Source organism: Pyricularia oryzae, chromosome 4, assembly GCF_000002495.2.
Source record: "Pyricularia oryzae 70-15 chromosome 4, whole genome shotgun sequence".
NCBI classification, from domain to species: domain Eukaryota; kingdom Fungi; phylum Ascomycota; class Sordariomycetes; order Magnaporthales; family Pyriculariaceae; genus Pyricularia; species Pyricularia oryzae.
Genome location: NC_017851.1, coordinates 3,048,886 through 3,063,663, shown reverse-complemented (window position 1 = coordinate 3,063,663; position 14,778 = coordinate 3,048,886). Strand labels below are relative to the sequence as shown.

The window sequence follows — 14,778 nt, the reverse complement described above, 5'->3', positions numbered from 1 at the left end:
CAAGTAATTAATTACCTGCAAGTTCATAAAGCTATTTTCACAATACCTGACATTTATACATTGAACCCCGCCCAATTTTACAAGTAATCAATCATGCGGCCCTCGAATATTTTCACCACCACAACCACTACCCTGGCGTGCATTTTGGGCGTCGCCGTTGCCGCACCGTCAGATGGAATATGCACCACGGTCCATGGTGGACAGACGTTCCATAACGAGTTGCGGTGCATCGCGGAATTTTATGAACATGGAGACATCTCTAATTACTTTTGCCACCCCAAGTCCGATGTGAAGCCTGGTGGCGTGATTAAGTGCGTGTATCGAGACCACCCGATCGTCGTTAAAACAGGCCCGGGTTTCAATTGGAAAAGCACTGCTGGTGAAATGGAACAGCTAAAGCAGAAGGGGGTTGAACTCAAACTTCTAAGAAGATGTATGAGTGAGAGGCGCAACCCTTATCCGCCATACTCGTGGAACGCCGGGTATGGTATAGAACAGGCAGCTTGAAAAATAAGTTGCAAGGGGCTACAGTGTTTGCTTGCCGGCCGGCTGTGGTGGAGGCGAGGTTCACGAAATATCATTATACCTACCACGACAGCACCGAGCACAGAGCCTCGAACTATTCTGTTTCCAGCCACAATATCCACCGCAGAAAAAGTTAGAAAGAAAAAATAGTGGGTTTATGGTGGGCATGCAAGCGATCAGTATAACATGATGGCAGGGAGGAGCCGTGGAAACAAATTAGTTCTAGATGGCAAATCATCACGCATGTGCATGGTCCCGTACAAAAAAAAAAAAAAAAAAAAAAAGGCAAAAAAAGCAAAAAGAATAAAAACTCCGAAATACATGAACGAGCTGCCCACCCTGTCTGACCGGCAGAGTACAAACAAACAAGGGACATTAAACGGCCATTGGTGCCACTGGTGACTGGTCGGGGTTGCTCCCGCGGCAGAAGCATGCATGACTTGACAGGGGACTGCTAAGGTGTGGATGTATGGGCGCATTGGGCGCAGAGCAGGGTAGCAATGGCCCCCCCAACGATGGCGAATAGGAGAAGAATTGGTGGAGGGGGAAAAGGTTGCGGGCGGGGTGTTGCTATAATAAGTCCGAAGATTTTCCTCTTTACATGCAGATGAATGGGCACTATCTTGGCTCGCCCCAAGGAACATTCGATTCTTTTTATCAACTATAATGAAAGCGTCTGCTGCGCTTTGAGTGTTTTTTTGTTTGACCAAGTGAGAAAAAAATAAAAATAAAAAGAATAAACAAGGCATCATGACCACGAGTGGAGGAGGTTGGCAGGGACCTCCCGCCTGCGACACGCCGGCAGGCCGCTCGTCTTCGTCGCCGGCTGCGGCCTCGAAATCACCAGGCCCTTCGACGCCATCTGGGCCGACGACAGATCAGCCCAGTGGAGCGCCGAATGGCGGTACCCACGCCGAGGTACCAAGCAGCTCTCGCGAGTCCAAGCCGTCGTCGCTAGCGCCGCGAAACAACAGGGCCTGCGACGGCTGCCGAGCTCGCAAGGTCAAGTGCCTCTTCGAGCCCGGGAGACAGGACTGTCACGGTTGCACTCTGCTCCAGATCAGATGCACTCACAATCGGCCCCGCAGGAAAAGGGGCCCACCAAACAGGTACGGGGAGGACCTAACCTGCCACGCCCAGTTCACACTTCAGTTCAGTTCAGTTCAGTTCAGTTCAGTCTAGTTCAGTTTCGCGTCTTCTCGAGCTTGAGATGAAAAAGTCTAGTGATTGACCGGCAGCTTTCACAGGGCAATCCAGAGCCTTGAGCAGGATGTCGCTGCTTTGTTTCCAGTCCCGGATCCTGCAGGCGTTACTGAGCCTGGCGACGGCCCAGTCAGTCCTTGGCCTCAGCCACGGGAGTACGGGGCTCGCGGCGATAGGTTGTCCCGACTGGCCTCGATGGAGCTCATTGAACAGGTGCTGAATGACTGGTTCGAGAAGCTGCATCCACTTGCGCCCTTGCTGCATCGGCGGCATTTCATGTGGCGGCTGCGACAAGGCGAGGCATCATCAAACAACCCTGCAGGCAAAATATTCTGTGCACTGGTGGCGAGCACATGCGCGGTAACAGCGTCGTCTCTTCGGTGTTGGGCCGGCTCCATCAACGCTAGGCGGTGTCTGGCATTCATCGACGAGCTGGAGCTGTTGCACCGTCGTCCAGCAAGTGGGGCCGGCGGCGACGCCTTCGAGTACACCCTAGACTGGTGTATAGCAATGTACAACGTGGGAATGGCCCTGTTCTCACTCTCTGCGAATACAACATATACCCCGGATGTGCACGGGGCCTTGTCCCAGGCAGCAGAGGGCGTGAGGTATATACTGCGCTACCGCATGTCGGACACGTCGTTTGCAGATCAACAGTTGCTCAAAAGGCTGCTGTGGCTGTTATTCTGCACATCAAAGTAGGTTTCGGTTATGCCAAGTGCCTACCTGTTTCATGGTTTCCAAAAAAAAAAGAAAAAAAAAAAAAAGCTGATGACGAATTCCTCACCAACTTGCAGTATCCTGGACTCGAGGGGCCACCTTTCATACCTAGTCATCGGCCACCACGATGACCTGACATCGCTAAGACCACAAGACCTGAACGATCTCAGCCTCAGCGTGGGACTCTACCAGCAGCTCTCGGTGGACGACCTGAGTCCGTGGCACGGAGACCAAATCTCGTACATCCCCGCCCTTCTCGGGCTCGCCGACCTGTTCATGGTCTGGCACCGGGCCCAAAATGCCGTGATGCGCAGCGACGACGAGTCCCAAGCCTGCCTGGCCACGTGCCTGGCAGACGTGCAGTCCGTCATGGACTCGCTACCCCCAGAGCTGTGCTGGCGCGGGGCCGCGACCATGCCCGCGCGCGTCACCATGGGCCACGACGCCCAGGTGGCCAACCTGATCGTGACGAGCCTGTACATCCGCTCCGACCTGCTCCAAAAGTTCCCCCCGACCGACGACGCCGGCCGCCGCCGGCACTACCAAGAACACGACCGCGTCATCGACGGCCTCATCGACGTCATGTGGAACGTGCCCGACTCTGTTCTCGAGCACGACGGCCGGCATGTGATTCCAAAACTTCGGGAGTGCGCCGCCGCCTATGGCAAGTACTTGAACCTCGAGCTGGACGGCATGAAAGTGTACCCCGCCGGCAAGGCCAAGTTGGAGCTGTTGCTCAAGAAGCTAGACATTATCGACTGCTGGCCTGGCCCAGCACGATCAGAGCATCATGGGATTGGCGGAGACCGGTTGCTTTCGGAAGGGGCCGGGGTCTTTTTTGGACATGATTTATTGTGGAATGATTTGAGGATTGGGCCATTAACACGTGTAGAGTGAAATCCAATAAAAACCATGGTCGGAAGTAGCTCACCGATGTCTCGTACATACTCAAAGTCTTGCCACCCGTTTGGAGCACCATGTCACTGACGTGAGTATTTGGCTCACCTTGTAGTGGGGGACGCTTCTCTTTAAGAAAACACCCCCCATCGAGGGTTGGTGCCGAACTCGACCCCGCATTATACTGTCAGTGACAGTACCGAGGCAATGCTAAACAGTCGACGCACTGGCAAAGCCGGTCACAGGTTGCTACGATCCATGAACGAAAAACAATTGTGGCCGTATAAGATTTGAGTCTCTGTAGGTCAGATCAAGGCCGGAAGTGTGACACGGAGGCTAATTTTTGGTACATTGTGGTGTGGATGGATGCATTAGGTACGTACCTACATAGGGAATGTTGTTCTGACTGCAGGGCTGGATGCTGCAGGTTACACAAGATCCATGTGATTCAAAACTGCCAGAACATGATTAGACCTAAAATAAGAAGCAAGAACACCGAGGTCTAATTCTAGTCTAGTTTCTAGATTTTAATCTAGAAGGTCTTTTCTTTAAAGCATGATCGCACAAAGTTAAAATAATATCAAACCAAAAGCCACGATAAAACAAGCAGGCAGACAGAAATTATTGAGATATAGGCCGTGTCCAACGAACAATAACCCACCGACCAGCAAAAACAGCATCGCCGTCCAGTTCAAGACAGAATGCTCTTCTGTCGAGCATCATAACTACGTGATGCAGCAGCAACAACAACAACAACTGGAACAAAAAGGTAATGCTTGCGGTTTATGTGGATCGAACACATGACCTTCAGATAATGCGAATGAAGTGCTACTTCAGTCTGACGCTCTCCCAACTGAGCTAAACCCGCTGAGGACCTTGAGATCCTATACTTTGCGATGTCAAGGTGGCTCGCTAGTGGGTATAATACCCCGTTGTTTTTGCCTCTCGCCAGTGGTTTTTTGGCTTTAGCTCGATTGTGGTGGAGTCCAAGGGCAAGTCGAATGGTAGATTAGCATAGTTGCTGATCGTAGCAATAGTGGGTCCTGCAGGATACGCAGAATTCTTGTTTTGTTTTCGTTGGTGCGTGGAGGGAAAGATATGAGATTCAGATACTCGAACCGTAACTCGAGCAAAAGGCGGGAAATCAGGGGACAGAGTGCTGTATATATGCTTCTTTCGGGCTGTCACTTGACAGCGTTGACCCGGGGTGAAATGCAAGAGCAAAGAAAATTCATATTTATGAAAATCTATTGCTTCATCAAAATCGCTGCGTATAGGGTATAACCTCCTGCGTACTTCGCAACTACCCACCAATTTGGAGGACGCATTCAGATCACAATCTTCGATAAGTGGTGCAGTATACGCCGACTCTCCATGCACACAAGAACACCCCTCCACTATCAAGGGGCCAAGACCGACCCTCTAGAATATGTCCTAGGACCAGCTGTCATGGTCGCAATGTGTCCGAGGATACATCAGGAGTCGACTTCCATGCCTGATGCGACACCAATTCCCTTGTTGCGAAGCCACTCAACAAAACCATCAATGACCGATGGCCATGATCCCTCCGGTGTCCAGAAGCTCAATGTCGAATCCGCAGTGCTCTTGACAGCAAAGTCGAGGGTTTGGTTCCACATGTCCTTGGAAACCGTCCGCGACCAGTTGTTCTTGAGATACTCTGTCCAAAGGTCGAGGAAATCCGTCGTCCCCCCACTTTGACTAGACTTTGCCACCCACGGCTTGCTGTGTGGCATTTCTGGACCAAAGAAGCATTGCCAGTATACAAGAGCATTCTCGAGAGGCAGAGCGCGCTGCTCTGGTGTTTCCCTTCCAGCAATGAAGGCATGCCTGTAGACCCTCTTGAAGAGCTCGTGGTCCTGCGGCAAATTCCTGATAACGCTCTGTATGTAGTCTTTTTGTCCTGATTTGGATGCCGGGGCACTATAGAGAAGTGAGTCAGTACGTGGTGTTAAAGGGCGCAACAGGGAGATACGACTTCGTGCAACTTACTTGGTAGCTTGCCATCCTTCAACAAATCCTGAACGGGTAATGACACCAAAGGCTGGGGCTTTGACCAGTTCCATGAGCACGAAGATGCCGACGCTCTCCGGGTCAACACCTAAGCTCGAAGCATACTCAATCGCGGAGCCTGCGCCTAACTCGTCGGGTGAGTCCTCCTGTGTATCTGTGGAGATCGAATGGGTCAGTCAATGTATTGGCTGGGCCGCTGCCTGTGTTTCTGTGGCGGGTGGTCCAACCTTGTAGGTCGCTGAACATCTTGTCTAGTTTTGGCTTAGATGACGAGCTTGTGGCCATGTTGGGGTTGCTGTTGAAGTAACTGTTCATGTACACATGATTAGCTTCGTGAATAGCTGCTTGTTCACAGACACTACGGCGGATCACAATGCTGGCGGCTTGAAAACATCCTGATTAACCTTCCCCTAACGCTACCGACGAAGGCAGTCACGGCGAGGTGCATATGTTACGGCTTGGCTAAACCACCTTCTCATTCGAATTCGTCAACAGCGTATAACCCGCTTTGTTCCGGAATCCGGGCAAGGTGTCTGTTGCGCGGCAGTAACAAGTGAGCCTGCAGCTGCCTAACATGCGTGCCGTGCTCCATATTATGCTTTGAGCATTGGCGCGAAGCCCGACGCTGTATGGCTTGGAGGAGGGCGAGAGGTGATATGCCGTTCTTTCAGGCGTACACATGAGACGAACAAACAAAGACGTGTCTGGTATAAAACCGCAACAAGTACTTACGCATCAGCAGCAATGTCCAGCTTCCAGTTGGCATTCTTCAAAAACTTTGAGAACCGAACAGTTGCCATGTCAGCAGGTGAGCTCAATATCAACAGTCACGACGTAGGGCGGGCCCGTCGCTGCGGTACTACAGCCATCTCCGCTCACCTTTTGCGCAACCTTGTCGTTCGTGGCCGTCATGTGGACGAACTGCGCCGACAGCGTCTTCTGGACCGCTGTCAAAGGCATTTTGTACGTTTTTCTGTTCGATCTGTACCAGTTCGGGCTGTCTTGGTCGACGCGGGTCTTTGCACGTGCGCAAAGCGATGTAGGTGAGTGCTCCGTTTGGTCGGCGGTGCAAACTGGCGGAACGTTTCCTCCTCCGACGTAGAGGTTTCGGGCGCTCGCGCGGGGCCTGGTGACCTCAAAGGAACAAAGCCGCGGACAACACTTGATAAGTTGAAAAAGGTTACGGTCGTGGTCGTTGCATGCAAGGCCTGTTGTTGTCCAGAGCACCGCGGTCGGTAATGCAAGGCGGCAGTCTGGGTAATGTTGGTGGGCCTTGCTTCTTGTTGGTTCGGGTCGGTTCTGATGGGGCCTTGAGAGAGGGGTATCTGGGGGACCAATCGGGTCTATGCCGTCTGAGAGGGCGCAGTTTATTAGGAAGACAGGAAATGATGGTAAAGTTCCTGAAAGCTCGCCAGATATTCTCTCTGCCAATCTAGTTTAGGAGGTGTCAGTCGTGGAAAATAATGCCAAAGTTTTGGCAAGACGAGAAAATCATTAGTGGCCGAAAAGCCACCAACGAAGCCCCGACTCGGGCGGAGGCAATGACGTGGTGGGGTTGTCGCGTGTTATGGCTTGCTACAAAGATGGTACAAGCAAGCCACTGACATGACTGGATGCATTTGAACAATATCGGCTGGATCCTACCCTAACCCTTGCATAAAGTTCGTCCCATCATTAGACGAAGAAATAAAGCGAAGGAGAATTAGAGCAGGCTTCTCGATGCATGTCTCCCTGGCCGACAATTTACTTTCTTATTTGGAATGAAATGGGCTCAACTGAAATCCAGATGCCCTAGATGTCGTCAGATAGCGGGATTATATTGACAAACGCAACTACAATTATACTAAGATCCAGCAAGGAGCGACCAATGCCAACCAAGCGTGCCGGCAGTTGTCGTCTCCTGGTATACGGCGGTGCGAAAACAACTTGTGGGTATCGCAAGAACGGCCTATCGAAAGCGCAGCGAGGATGATAAAAAGCATTGACAAGAAAATATACAAATTGTGAATGTCGCTTTCGCGACAAATGTGGGTGATGCGATATGAGAAAGGGCGAAAACAGCGGCTGTGTACGACGCCATTAGGTACACAAGACAACGCGTCGGGCTGGTTTCCGACACGGCTTATTCCCCAGTCGGCATGCCGTCAAGCGAGTCCAGCAGACGTCTCCAGTTGTCGGCGAGCATCTCGGAGTACTTGACCCTCTCCTGCGCCCAGTCCTGATTCCACCGCGTGATGTGGTACTGGGTGGCTTGGAAGTAGCTCAGCTCGTCGCGAACGCACTCCCTGACGAAGACGTGGCGGTTGTGCTGATTGACAATGGATTCCTTGTCCTGTATGCGGCAATGATGTGTTAGCATAAGGGTCCCAGACCAGCGGGATACGGATCCGATTATTCTGACGTACCTTGATGATAGACTCTACCACCTTCTCAATTTCTCCGGGCTTGACCAGACCCTCCTGCTTCGCCCGCAGATTCGAGAGCTTCGTCTCATTGTTCTGGATGCGCCTTTCGAGCTGGGGAATGTTGTCACGGTCCAGCCTCTCTTTACGCTCAAACATATCCCGCATTGCCACAAGGGCATCGCGCTGCCTTTTCAGATCCTCCAGCACACCTGCGTCCCATCCCTTGCTCTCGTCTTCCATGAGAGCCTGCGCAGTACGCAGGTGCTTGCCCATGGTAAGAAGACCATCGTTGAGACGCGGTACCTCATCATTGTCGGTTGCATAGGTATCCGCAGAGACCTCGGACAGCGACTGCAGGGACATGGCAACTCGGCCATGGTCTGCAGCGACACCTTCGACACGCTTGACCAGTCTGTCCATAACAATGCAGATCTGTATGTAGAGCTCTGCGGATCGCCTCACACCCGACCTTGTGCGGAGGAAAAGCTCTTCCAACTGTTGAGGCGGCAAAGAGTCTTCTAGGCCATCGGGAAGACTGCGGCCAGAAAATTCGTCCTGTACCGATATTGTTGCCTGCTTACGCCACACCGAGAGCTCCTGTGTGTTTGCGCTCAAGTGTCAGTGATTTGTTGTAACGGTCACCCGGAAGCTGTCAAAGCTGACAACGGTGCACGCAGAAACATCTAGACTTACAGTCGGCACAGTCAAAAACATCACTACCAATTGCTCCTTTGCCAACACAGGATGGCGCATGAGCGCATTGAGAAACCTATTCAAACCCCTACGACGCTTTTCAATAAAGGCGCCGTCATTCGAGAGGTGGTTACCGTTGACGGCAACCCGCTTGGGAGGAAGCAGCGGCAGCACCCTGAAGGGATAAACCTTGTGCAGGCAGTCGAGCAGCCAAACAAAGTCGCTGTACCTCCGGATGACTTTGCTTCCTCTCCGAGGGCTTGTGACCTCGTAGTTGTGGTGCTGGAACATAAACATGCCCTCCTTTTCGGGCATCAAAACCACCTGCACATTTTCCTCAACTGTGCTACCCGGCTGCCCATTGCTTGGGCCCAGGGTTCGGGAAGGAATCCTACCATGCCCGGGCACTGGGAGAGGATTGCCTCCAAAAGGCGAGGTTGGGTGCGTGCTGGCGGCAGAAGGATCGGTATAGGCAACCGAAGAATTGTTATCCCCAAAGTAGCCCGTGTTCCAGCCTCCCTCGGCTACCACTGCTGCAGACCCGGCGTTGGCACCAGACATGCTGCTATGACTGACGTGACCGGGCCTTGAGCTCGATTCCGAATTTTGCGACGTCGCGCTCGCGGTCGTGAACGTAGACGTGGTGCGTGCTGCAGCGGGCGATGCAGCCTCGGGGGCTTGGTAAGCGCCGTTGGTGGCGCCTACTTGCTGCTCGTTCTGCTGCTGGTTCTGTTGGTTATAGTTCAAACCGTTGGCGGGTGATTGAGGATTCACCCGTGCATGGTCGTGATTTCTATGAAGTTCGGGGGCCCCCCAAGGATCATCGGGATAGTCCATGGGCGGAGGTGCCGGCGCCTTCTGTACGGTGCGTGGCGCTGGTGTCGGCGTCGACTCGGCTTGTCGGTTGTTCTGCTGGTCGGGCTTCGGCGGCGGAGTGAGTGGGCGTTGCGGCGATTTTGCGGCGAGCTCTGACACGCCTGGGAGCCCAGCACCGGAATTAAGAAGGCCGGGGAGTTTTGGTTTTGGCAGATCTACAAATGATGACGCGGTTTTGGCCAAGGTCAGTACAGTAAATCGTGATCGATTGGAGATTTGGGCAGCTCCGCAGTTTTCGCCCCACAAGAGCTACAAAGCAAAGTAAAGTAACGCACGCAGGCCCCAGCTTGATTGCGCGCCAGGCGAATCCGACGGTCGGATTTTGCGACAGCCAGCCAGCCAAACTGCTTGGTTCCGCCCGGGCTAGCCAAGGTACCCAAAATGCCCCGTCGCGTCGCTGGACGATAAGATGACCACCTCAGGTACCAATGCAAATAATAAAATGGGGGGGAAATATTGAATTCTAAGCCAAATACGTAGAGAAAACATTGGGAGATAATTATACTCACTCCGTCTCCGCTCGTCCACTCCATCCAAGCTCAGTGTCTCCTTCTCCTGCGCCAGCCCAATCAGGGCCAAGAAGACGTTAAACTCGGACCTGCCGAGCTGCGGCTCGCCGCCCCCGGGAGATACAATGCTCATAATTCGAGAGCTCTGATCTGCGCTCAGCTTCGCGGCGGACAGGGTGCGCATCAATCCCTTGGGTCCAATCTGTCCACTCGAGCTGTCCTCTTCGCGCAGCACCGAGTCAAACACATCCACGTAGCTATCTGGTACATCGGCGTTGGAGAGCAGGCTTCGGAGCAGGTCGGCGCGACTCTGCTGCTTGCGCGGAGTGGGCATATCCCACGGCGAGGAGGTGCCTCCTGTGCCCGTGAGGTCGTCATCGTCGTCGAAGAGAGAGGCCGAGGATTGGTTCGTGTCGCCGTCAAAGAGGTTATGTCGCGATCGGGCGAAGGAGTCGTTCCGGGGAAGAGCCTCCTCTTTGGGGGGCGAGGATCCGAAGAGGGACATGATAACCACAGACTACCCAGGAAGGTAGGTTGGGTATATAGTTGATTTGCACTACGAGCGACGCTGAGTTCTAAAATGAAAAACTGGATGATGTTTCGCGAATAGCCGGGAAGACTGGTCGGCTGTTTGGAGGGCGGGCGGCGCGAAGCTTCAAAGCCGAAACAATCCAAGACGCGCGGTTCGGTCGTTGGATGTGGTTATGTGGGGTCTGAGTGCTTGCGTATGACGTTCGTAGCATCAATTCCCAACGATTTGGCGATGTTCCGCTTGCTGTTGCCAATGCATTCACTTTATGGTAATGATTTCACAAGCCCTAGTTTCTGAGACGGCCAGGAATTGAACGATTCAAATGATACCCTACGCATTTGGCAGTTCTTATCGAATCTTCTCTTCCCAATGTCTGTCTGATTCAATAAGCCCTGCACTGGCCTAAGAGCGTGCAGGAGCTCCTTGTGTGTTGCGTCTCTTGTGCAGGGAAGTGGGCTCTTAGCTCCGGCTGTATGCGAATCAATGCGATCCGTCAAGCTAGGTAAACAGTCAAACATTACTGTACCCGTGGCAAGCTGGGGGCTGTGGATATACCAGGGGCTGACCACGTGGGGAAGAGACCTCAAGCAACTCAATTTGATGAATTGAATTTCGACCTACATATTGACACTTCTATTTCTGTCAAGGAACAATTATCAACTCTAATTCAAGCAGGACTGGAAGCTGTTTAGGGGTTTGTGGACTAATAATTTTTCACACCTCAGCATCTCAATGTCGCGAAGTACGACTTTCGATCTCATGTCTTTATGGGATGGGATGGCTGGAAAAAAGTCTTGGCTAGTCTGAAATGCTAAGCGAGCGCCTACCGCGTTTCACACCTATCAACAACTGTCTTGTCATTTTTGCCCTCGTTAGTTGCTATCTAGCTTCATCTTGGCAGAGTTTGTTTGTTTATCCTCAGTTACGTACTCAGTTATGATTCAACTGACGTGGGGATATATACTGGTCACGTAGCATGTTTGTTCTGTTGCTTATACGCAGGTACCTACCTATGTACTTAGATAGTCAACACAGATGGTAGGCAGACCTCTCGTTGGAATGAATATCACAGCTGAGAGGGCATGAAATATGAATTTACCAGTCAAGACTGACAACTGCCAGTCTTATACCAACCCAATGCTTGTATATGGATAATACACTCTATGTGGACATAATATTGTACAGAAGGACTCAAAAGATGCTCCATCACCACATCTTGTTGTCTCCCAGATCCTTCTTCTTCTTTTGTGCACCCTCTGCCTGATCCACTTTCGGTGCAAATGTTTTGGGCACCTTGAAGAACAAACTAGGAGAGTCACCCGGAGCCAGCTGGTAGCTCAGGTAGCCCCTGTGGGCCGGGTCTCTGTAGTACTCAATGTCCCAACGGGAAGTGGGGTCGGGCATGCGGTACATGTGCTTGGTCTGGCTCCTGCGCTCGGTCAAAATCCTCTCTACGTGCTCGGCGCCGACGGGCAGGGGCTCCGTGGTGTGGACCATCTCGCCGCGGACCAGTCGCTGGATGGTTTGCTTCGTGTAGTAGCGCGTCTGGACCTTGCCGCCCAGCGCCTCGATGGCGTCTATGGCGCTAGCAGAGACGCGCGAGGCGACTATGTCGATGGGGGTCTTGAGCTTTTCCGAGCCCCGTGCGATGATCTTGATGCCGTCCTTGCCGCGCGCTGCGAGGCCGCTGCGGACCATCTCCCGAGGCGTAATCTGCTGGGTAGCATCGATGCGGCCGGAATCAATCCATGCTTGTAACCGGTCGAGGTTGACCTCTGCAAGGTCTTCTGCTCGGCTGGTGTTTGGAAAAAACATCTTGCGGTCAGCCCTGCCAGAGGATTCAAGCTATACAGGGATCTCAAGAGAAGGCATACTGGTTCACAAATCCTTTCCTACCCCAGACCCCCAAGAGCGAAGTCTGTCCACCTTGGAACCAAGGGTTTACGGCGCCGCGCGCCTTGCGACCTTTCTGACCTCGACCGGCGGTCTTTCCATAGCCGGATGAAGGTCCACGTCCCACACGCTTCCGCTTGTTGTAAGCACCCGGGTTGTCCCTCAAGTTTGCGAGGATCGAGGCCTGACGGCGGGTTTGCAACGACAAAGCGCCAAGGAGAGTTGTGATTGACGGTGTGGATGAGATTATGGGGGTCGTCGTGGCTGTGGTGAGTGATGCGCGGCAGGACCTCGCCGCTTGGGCAAGAGGTAATCTGGGCGGCATCGTCGAGTTGTGATTTGTGCGGCGAGGTTGATTAGAGGTGCGTGTTTTGTCCGGAGCGAACTCGTCCTTTTGCTGGCCCGGGGATGCGGAGCTCTCCGCGTCTGATAGTTTGAGAGCCTCTCACTGCAACTTGCTTGCACGCGACAGGGTTCAATCAAGGGGAAAAAATGAGGCCGATATTGCGCCTGACAATTGAGGCAGGAAGTTAATTGCCAAATAAAAAAACTGGGGCTGTGCAAAGCACCTGAAGCTTGGCGTGATGGAGCTCCTGTACTGTACCCCAGTTTGCCCAGTTGTATGTGGTCAAAGCTTCCGTGGCGTTCCTTTCAAGATTTCCGTTTTCCGCCCCATGACGGTCGTGAGGTTGCAGAAGCACAGCCTCAGTTACACAGATCGTTGTTTTTTGTTGATTGACTAGGATGAGTAGAACTTCTACTGGGACTATTCTAGACTAGACTACCACGTACGGTCAGGTAGTTCTAGGCTTTTCCTATCTGACCAGCCACCGGAGACTTGCCTAGCTAGGCAAGCTCCCAAGTTTATTTGGACCCTCTTGCCTCCTACATGTTAACCGTCTTACGTAGTATTCCTCTTGGGGAAAGTGGCCTGTTTGCTTGTCTACCTACCTACCTTGTCTGGCAGCCGCGTCTGCTGGTCCTGATGGCCCGCCAAGCCGCTGACAACATCACTATACGATCCTACACCTCGTCAAAATAACGTTCCAAAGGGCCATTCTTTCTGGCCACTTGGCGATAGAAATCCATCACATAGAGATCTGCGCTCAAAAGGCTATCGAGTATGGTTCTGGGGGTTTGTCAGCCCAAGCATCAGCACTATCATCCTCACGCCCGTCGAAGGAAGTACCTTTATGTCGAGGCAGTTTTGCCCTTTGCGAAGTGTGCCACTGCCGCTAGACCGCTTCTATCCTTTGCCAAATTACCCCACAACCATCATCGGGCGTCTGACGCTTTTGTTCTCGTTCTAGATTTGGGGGCGGCCCCCCTCCTCTCTCTTGTTTTTTTATCTTTTTCATTTTTTTTCAGTGAACGGAGCTTTGCTGATAAGTGACATTGGGGTGGGGGAGGGATGTGTAACCTTGCTCGTGTTTGTGTAACCCGGGCCGCGGCTATTTTGTTTGTGTAACCGTCAGGTCAAGTACATGGTTACACTGAAAGTAATCTTTGAGCCGTTAGTGGTCGTCAGTTGCGCTGCACTAAGCTGTGGTGGGCTAGCTCGACGTTGACAACAGTGCCACAGCTGCACTAACGCGCCTGTGTGGCCCAGGTTTCATGGTACCTACTGCTTTGGTAGGTTATACCCACTCATTCTGAAGTCATTGAGTCTGGCGATGAGCATACGCATATGTCTTCGAGGCTTGGATTGGGTTACTTCCAGGCTAATTCTCGCAAGAGGACAAATAATAGGCAGCGTCTATTTAGCTCTGCCTTGCAATTTAGGTGGGTGGTAGATTAGTGCAGCCATGATAAGCACGACACATCCAGACATGCTCCCCCGGAGTTGTCCGGATTTGCCACTATATTGCGAGTCGATCTATTCATATTCACATCTTGTACTTTTGGCCAGCCCACTTTGGTTCTCTTTGCGCCTAGGAAACAATTGGCTAAGTACCATGTGTGCGAGACGTGTATTTAGTGTTTTGACGTGCCGACATACTGTAATTTCCTGGCGCCGTTTTGGACCATGCCTATACGGAGCTTAATGATCCACCGAGCTGAAGGTCGACTGGGACGATACCCCTACCTTCCTTTGACAGGGATATGAGGCTCTCATCACCCAGCCCTACCTACCAAACGGACTGTAAGTGGCTACGAATGTTTCGTGTGTCTCGTGTCGTACAGCATCGATGCACATCTGACAGCCAGCTAGCTAGTTCCGCGTGGATATTAACGCCTGGGAGTCTGGTGGTGAAATTGTCTATTGCTATTGGGTGGTGGGGGGTGTTGAATGAGATCGTCTTCCTACAACCTTTGTTCGTCCTCCTGGCAACCATGATTCGGTTCCTTGGAACCAGCCTTTACAGGGCTCTCTAAACCCCTCAGACGACTTTCCTTGCTCACCTCCATCTTGCCACTTTTTTTTTATTTCATCTGTAATGGGCAGTGCTAAGGACTTAGGCGAGCCCACCATTGTCCGTATTGGTGCGTTCAC

The 14,778-nt window shown here is 52.4% G+C and overlaps 5 protein-coding genes and 1 non-coding gene across 6 annotated transcripts; 2 read left to right on the top strand and 4 right to left on the bottom strand.

Moving 5' to 3' along the window:
- Window positions 1-93: 93 nt before the first annotated feature.
- Window positions 94-526, top strand: MGG_17148 (uncharacterized protein; the record flags this gene model as incomplete). Its single annotated transcript, XM_003716854.1, has 1 exon — window positions 94-526. One exon carries the CDS (start codon window positions 94-96, stop codon window positions 505-507), a length of 414 nt encoding a protein of 137 aa, XP_003716902.1. The 3' UTR covers window positions 508-526.
- A 612-nt stretch (window positions 527-1,138) lies between these two features.
- Window positions 1,139-3,382, top strand: MGG_06626 (uncharacterized protein). The gene is made up of 3 exons (XM_003716853.1): window positions 1,139-1,634; window positions 1,773-2,426; window positions 2,526-3,382. The coding sequence occupies exons 1-3, from the start codon at window positions 1,276-1,278 to the stop codon at window positions 3,343-3,345; spliced, it is 1,833 nt and encodes a 610-aa protein (XP_003716901.1). The 5' UTR covers window positions 1,139-1,275; the 3' UTR covers window positions 3,346-3,382.
- A 740-nt stretch (window positions 3,383-4,122) lies between these two features.
- MGG_20198 lies at window positions 4,123-4,213 on the bottom strand. The gene has a single exon. It is a non-coding gene; the product is annotated as a tRNA-Phe (tRNA).
- A 333-nt stretch (window positions 4,214-4,546) lies between these two features.
- On the bottom strand, window positions 4,547-6,948 carry MGG_06627 (defective in Cullin neddylation protein 1). The gene is made up of 5 exons (XM_003716852.1): window positions 6,256-6,948; window positions 6,109-6,152; window positions 5,604-5,683; window positions 5,356-5,530; window positions 4,547-5,286 (listed from the first exon to the last, which is right to left on the bottom strand). Exons 1-5 carry the CDS (start codon window positions 6,334-6,336, stop codon window positions 4,821-4,823), a joined length of 846 nt encoding a protein of 281 aa, XP_003716900.1. The 5' UTR covers window positions 6,337-6,948; the 3' UTR covers window positions 4,547-4,820.
- A 224-nt stretch (window positions 6,949-7,172) lies between these two features.
- MGG_06628 (sorting nexin mvp-1) lies at window positions 7,173-10,827 on the bottom strand. Its single transcript, XM_003716851.1, has 4 exons — window positions 9,860-10,827; window positions 8,475-9,505; window positions 7,782-8,378; window positions 7,173-7,708 (listed from the first exon to the last, which is right to left on the bottom strand). Exons 1-4 carry the CDS (start codon window positions 10,362-10,364, stop codon window positions 7,499-7,501), a joined length of 2,343 nt encoding a protein of 780 aa, XP_003716899.1. The 5' UTR covers window positions 10,365-10,827; the 3' UTR covers window positions 7,173-7,498.
- Window positions 10,828-11,354: 527 nt separating this feature from the next.
- Window positions 11,355-13,015, bottom strand: MGG_06629 (54S ribosomal protein L10). Its single transcript, XM_003716850.1, has 2 exons — window positions 12,266-13,015; window positions 11,355-12,186 (listed from the first exon to the last, which is right to left on the bottom strand). The coding sequence occupies exons 1-2, from the start codon at window positions 12,607-12,609 to the stop codon at window positions 11,598-11,600; spliced, it is 933 nt and encodes a 310-aa protein (XP_003716898.1). The 5' UTR covers window positions 12,610-13,015; the 3' UTR covers window positions 11,355-11,597.
- Window positions 13,016-14,778: the final 1,763 nt, after the last annotated feature.

What these genes read in the sequence shown, in the direction of transcription:
- MGG_06628 (XM_003716851.1), bottom strand. Translation starts at nt 10,364, where the DNA reads ATGTCCCTCTTCGGATCCTCGCCCCCCAAAGAGGAGGCTCTTCCCCGG. An exon ending in AGTGGACGAGCGGAGACGGA is followed by an intron (nt 9,506 to 9,859) that starts GTGAGTATAATT and finishes CATCATTTGTAG; the next exon opens with ATCTGCCAAAACCAAAACTC. An exon ending in TGGTAGAGTCTATCATCAAG is followed by an intron (nt 7,709 to 7,781) that starts GTACGTCAGAAT and finishes TGCCGCATACAG; the next exon opens with GACAAGGAATCCATTGTCAA.
- MGG_06627 (XM_003716852.1), bottom strand. Translation starts at nt 6,336, where the DNA reads ATGCCTTTGACAGCGGTCCAGAAGACGCTGTCGGCGCAGTTCGTCCAC. An exon ending in GATGTTCAGCGACCTACAAG is followed by an intron (nt 5,531 to 5,603) that starts GTTGGACCACCC and finishes CGATCTCCACAG; the next exon opens with ATACACAGGAGGACTCACCC. An exon ending in GAAGGATGGCAAGCTACCAA is followed by an intron (nt 5,287 to 5,355) that starts GTAAGTTGCACG and finishes ACTTCTCTATAG; the next exon opens with TGCCCCGGCATCCAAATCAG.
- MGG_06629 (XM_003716850.1), bottom strand. Translation starts at nt 12,609, where the DNA reads ATGCCGCCCAGATTACCTCTTGCCCAAGCGGCGAGGTCCTGCCGCGCA. An exon ending in AGGAAAGGATTTGTGAACCA is followed by an intron (nt 12,187 to 12,265) that starts GTATGCCTTCTC and finishes TCCAAACACCAG; the next exon opens with CCGAGCAGAAGACCTTGCAG.
- MGG_06626 (XM_003716853.1), top strand. Translation starts at nt 1,276, where the DNA reads ATGACCACGAGTGGAGGAGGTTGGCAGGGACCTCCCGCCTGCGACACG. An exon ending in AAAAGGGGCCCACCAAACAG is followed by an intron (nt 1,635 to 1,772) that starts GTACGGGGAGGA and finishes CAGCTTTCACAG; the next exon opens with GGCAATCCAGAGCCTTGAGC. An exon ending in CTGTTATTCTGCACATCAAA is followed by an intron (nt 2,427 to 2,525) that starts GTAGGTTTCGGT and finishes ACCAACTTGCAG; the next exon opens with TATCCTGGACTCGAGGGGCC.